General features: G+C 54.6%; 1 protein-coding gene across 1 annotated transcript; it reads right to left on the bottom strand.

The window, feature by feature from the left end:
• Nucleotides 1-3,750: 3,750 nt before the first annotated feature.
• NEUROG3 (neurogenin 3) lies at nt 3,751-4,479 on the bottom strand. The gene has a single exon (XM_084845642.1). It carries the CDS (start codon nt 4,477-4,479, stop codon nt 3,751-3,753), a length of 729 nt encoding a protein of 242 aa, XP_084701768.1.
• Between the last annotated feature and the right edge of the window lie 268 nt (nt 4,480-4,747).

Raw genomic sequence — 4,747 nt, 5'->3', positions numbered from 1 at the left:
AGTACTAGTTCCCCTCTACACAGCACTGGTTAGGCCTCATCTGGAGTATTGTGTCCAGTTCTGGGCACCGCACTTTAAGAAGGATGCAGACAAGCTGGAGAGGGTTCAGAGGAGGGCAACAAAGATGATCAGGGGACTGGAAACAAAGCCCTATGAGGAGAGACTGAAAGAACTGGGCATGTTTAGCCTTGAGAAGAGAAGACTGAGGGGAGATATGATAGTGCTCTTCAAGTACTTGAAAGGTTGTCACAGAGAGGAAGGCCAGGATCTCTTCTTGATCATCCCAGAGTGCAGGACACGAAATCATGGGCTCAAGTTACAGGAAGTCAGATTCCAGCTGAACATCAGGAGAAAAGTCCTGACTGTTAGAGCAATATGATAATGGAACCAATTACCTGGGGAGGTGGTGGGCTCTCCCACACTGGAGGCACTCAAGATGAGGCTGGACAGCCTCTGCCAGGGATGCTCTGACTTGGATTCCTGCACTGAGCAGGAGGTTGGACTCAATGGTCTTGTAGGCCCCTTCCAACCCTGCTATTCTATGATTCTAAGGCAGCTGGCAGGCAGCCAGCAGGTAGCCCCTCCCCTTCTCCTATTTATGTCTGCCAGAAACCATGCAGTGCAGGTGGATGCATGGGAGCAGAAGGGTGGCAACAGCTACCACTAATTTCTGACATTGCCCTGGAACAACATAGCTTCACTCCAGGGTATTGTGGCAGTTACAGTGGCAGCTGCCCAATGCTCCTTGGAACACCGGGAAAGGGAGCCCAGGGTGGTGCCGTCGGCAGCCGTAGGCACTTAGCAGCTGACCGAAGATGCCAACTACTGACACCGAGATGACCTATAACAACACACTTTCAGCAAAATCCTATGCATGTTTACTCAAACGTAAGACCCACTGAAACGTAATTAAAATAACACACCACTAAAAAACAGAGGGAAAACCGGGCTTTTGAAGTACATTTGTACCTGTGGGAGGGAGCACCATGTGCATCAAGAACAGGAGAATTTTGTCATGTGGAATGTCATACAAAGATGCTCCTGAGCAGTGCAGGCTGGTGGCTCTGATGCCAGTGGGGCAGTACATCCACTCCAGGTTTCAGTCAGAACCAGTCAGAGCCCTAAAGGAGCTTTCCAGCAACTTGGATTGCTCCTTTGGAGTTTTGACTGGTTCTGACTGAAACCCGGAATGGATTCACCACCCCACTGGCATCAGAGCCACCAGCCTCCACTGCCCCTGAGATGAGGGATTCTAGTGCTGCCACATTCTCTGCATTCATCAAGCTTGAAAGTAGACAGCTTCCACTTTTTCCAAAGAAAATTTAATTCCTGCCGCCAGTGAACATTCCTTTTCACTCTCCCCACCATCACCCCAAAGAAACACAGTATAATATAAACTTAGGTACCAAACATAGGATATATATATCTATATATTTGTTCTGAAATATAATCAATAAATACAAAATAGTGAGAAATTATTATAAATTACTATCTCCAAACACAACACGAAGGAATTCGTGATTCTTAGGGACACGTTACCGTTTTACGGGGAAATAGGAGCTTCGTCTGAAATGTACAGAAGGACGAGGACTAGCATTCCCCAACCTGGTGCCCTCCAGAGGTGTTGGGCCAATGGCCATAAAATCAGGGGATAATGGAAGTTGTAATCCAACACGTTTGGATGGCCCCGGGTTGAGGAAGGCTGGAGCAGACATTTCTGATTACACACACACACGTGCACAGTGCACTTTCCAAGTTAGAAGAGAGTCCCAGGATAGAACTGAATCCCAGAGGAGTCCCTCTCACGCACCTCGTCTTAATTCAAGTGAGTCACGCTGTTTTTAGTGCCATTTTAGTTTCAAATAAATGTGCTGTTTCTCTTTCTCAGAGGAGTGAAGCTGCTTCATTATCATCACTTGGACCATTAGTCCATCTAAGTCAGGGGTGGGCAACAGGCAGCCCTCAGCCTAATTTCAAGAGTCCTCAGCAAGTGAGAAGTTCAGATCTCTGGGTGGGGAGGAAAAGGGAAAGAGTTGGGAGAAAGAGAAGGGGAGGAAGAGAGAAAGAGAGAGAGAAGGGGTAGGAGAGGGCAGGGTAGAGAGAGAGAAGGGGTGCCAGAGAGGGAAGGGGGTGGCAGAGAGAGAGAAGGGGTGGGAGAGGGCGGGGCAGAGAAAGAGAAGGGGTGCCAGAGACAAAGAAGGGGGTGGCAGAAAGAGAGAAGGGGTGGCCCCACCCACTGCTTGGCATGTGGCCCCACACAGAAAAAAGGTTCTGTGCATCTTGCCTAAGCTAACCGGTTGTTGCCTACTCTAACCGGCTGTTGGCTTTCCAATCTTTTAGACTCACAGCCTGAGGAGATCTTTTCCACTGGAAATGCCAGAGAATGAACACTGGGCCCTCGGGAGCAGAGCAAGTGCTCTGTCACTGAGTGACAGCCCCTTCAAGAATGTAGGCAAGGTCATTAAAGGTAGGGTACTTCCCCCACCCACCCATCCCCAACACATTTTACTGACCTGTCCTAGCCACATACACACGCTGCTTGATTAAGCCAGAATACCTACTGTTCTCTTGGATGTGTTCTCACAATTGCTGCCCTGGTTTACACTCAATCACAACTGCAAATAAGAATCCCCACTTTGTCCATAGCGTGCACGAAAAGCTGGGGAAGGAAGTCCAGCTTTTACCACTCTCAGGCTACAATCCTACACATACTTACCCAGGAGTACATCTCACACTGAATGCAATGGGACTTACTTCTGAGTAGGCATGTATAGGATTGTACTGCACATCACTCCATCACAGGATGGTTAAAGGGAGGGAGGGAGGGATCACTAATCTACATTAAGTGCTCTTGAATGTGTCCTCCCCAGATGATTTGAGAAGAGCTTAAAAGGGCACCTTGATCTACCCTTCACGACATGCTTATGAACAGTATTTTAAATCAGTGAGGGTGACTGAGGATTCGGGAGTGGCAAATATTCCAGATTAATCGCTCCCGAGTGACTGATCTGGAGCCTTCCAAATGCCCAAGGCCTCTACATTTTAGAGGAAGGGAGGAATGGAGGCTGGTGGCTCCGATGTCAGTGGGGCAGTGGATCCACTCTGGGTTTGTCAGAACCTTGGATAGCTCCTTTAGAGTTCTGACTGGTCCTGACTGAAACCAGGAGTGGATCCACCACCCCACTGACATCGGAGCCACCAGCCTCCACTGGGTAGGAGTCACAGTGTACATGAGGGGTAGGTATTCTCCTTTACAGCTGCAATCCTATACACCAGCCTTCTCAACCTGGAGCCCTCCAGATGTGTTGGGCTACACCTTCCATCATCACTGTCCACTGGTCATGCTGGCTGGGGCTACTGGGATACAAAACATCTGGAGAGCACCAGGTGGGGGAAAGTTACCATACACGCTTGGGGGTAAGTCTCATTGAACTCAATGGGGCTTATTTCTGAGTAGACCCACATAGAATCGCGCTGTTAGCCATTTGTTAAACACAGGGCTAAATTAAACAGTGGCAAGGGACACGGCAGCGGACATGAAACGGGGCATCGGGAAAAGTGCACGGCGAAGTGGCGGGAGATTTCCCATTTAAGGCAAAGGTTTCGGGGCAAGCCTCTCCTCCGCTGGGGCGAAGGCACTCCGCGCCCAGCAGCAAACCTCGTCGGCGAGGCCTCCTTGCCTGGCGCCGGTCCAGGCAGAGATGGCGGGCAAAGTCCGCCCGAGGGGCTCAGGAGGGCGCCGAGCTCCGATCAGACGAAGTCCGGGAAGGGCGCGTGCCTGAGGCAGGCAGGGCCTCCCCGTGCCCCGGGCGCCTGGAAAGGGCGCCCGTCCTCCGCAGAGTCCGTCGGGCTGAGGCTGCCCTCTGGCGAGATCGGCGAGTAGAGCGAGTCCCAGTGGCAAGGCCAGGCCGGCAGGCCGTCGGGGCCGCCGCCGCCGCCGCCGCAGGCCTGGAAAGCGCCCTCGTGGCTAGGCCCGGGCAAGGCGCTCTGGTCGGCCAGGCGGAGCGTCTCGGTGAGGGCCCAGATGTAGTTGTGGGCGAAGCGCAGCGTCTCGATCTTGGTCAGCTTGGCGTCGTCGGGGAAGGTGGGCAGGACGCCGCGCAGCGCGTCCAGGGCCGAGTTCAGGTTGTGCATGCGGTTGCGCTCGCGGTCGTTGGCCTTCATGCGGCGGCTCCGCTTGGCCTTGCTGGGCGCGTCGCTCTTGCCTTTGCCGCGGCCCCGGCGGCCTTTGGCCTTCTTGGAGTGGGGGTAGCTGCCTGCCGCCGAGGGCGACCCGCCGCGGGCCGCCCTGCTGTCTGCCGCCTCCAGCAGGAGCAGGCAGCGGCCGGGGGACGAAGGCAGGCTGCCGGCGGCCAGCGAGGGCGAGGAGGCGGCGGCGGAGGAGAAGGAGGCGTCGTCGTCGGAGATGCCCGCGTAGGGCGGCTCCCCCTCGCTGCCGGGCCCCTGCGAGGCTGGCGAAGCGGCCGTTTTGGGAGACATCCTGCCAAAAGGGAGAGCGGAGTGACCCGGAGGCCGCGTTAGTGCCCGGGGTGGGACAGCATCGCGCGGGCCGCGGCCGCAGGAGCGTCCCTGGCTCGACTCGCCCCGGGGGGATGGGCATAGGGTGGCGGTGTAAGGAGATGCTGTCCACTGTTATCTTTTCAAGGGGCCCCTTCGAGGCTGCCGCTTGGGGCGCGTGCGGGGCTGGAAGCGGAGGGTTTAGAAGTGTCCACCAGCCCTGAAGTGTGAAGGGCTCCACACACTTCAG

The sequence above is a fragment of the Heloderma suspectum genome, chromosome 3, assembly GCF_057233095.1.
Source record: "Heloderma suspectum isolate Gila_16-S chromosome 3, 16-S_ref, whole genome shotgun sequence".
Classification (NCBI taxonomy): domain Eukaryota; kingdom Metazoa; phylum Chordata; class Lepidosauria; order Squamata; family Helodermatidae; genus Heloderma; species Heloderma suspectum.
This window is presented reverse-complemented; position numbering and strand designations above follow the sequence as displayed.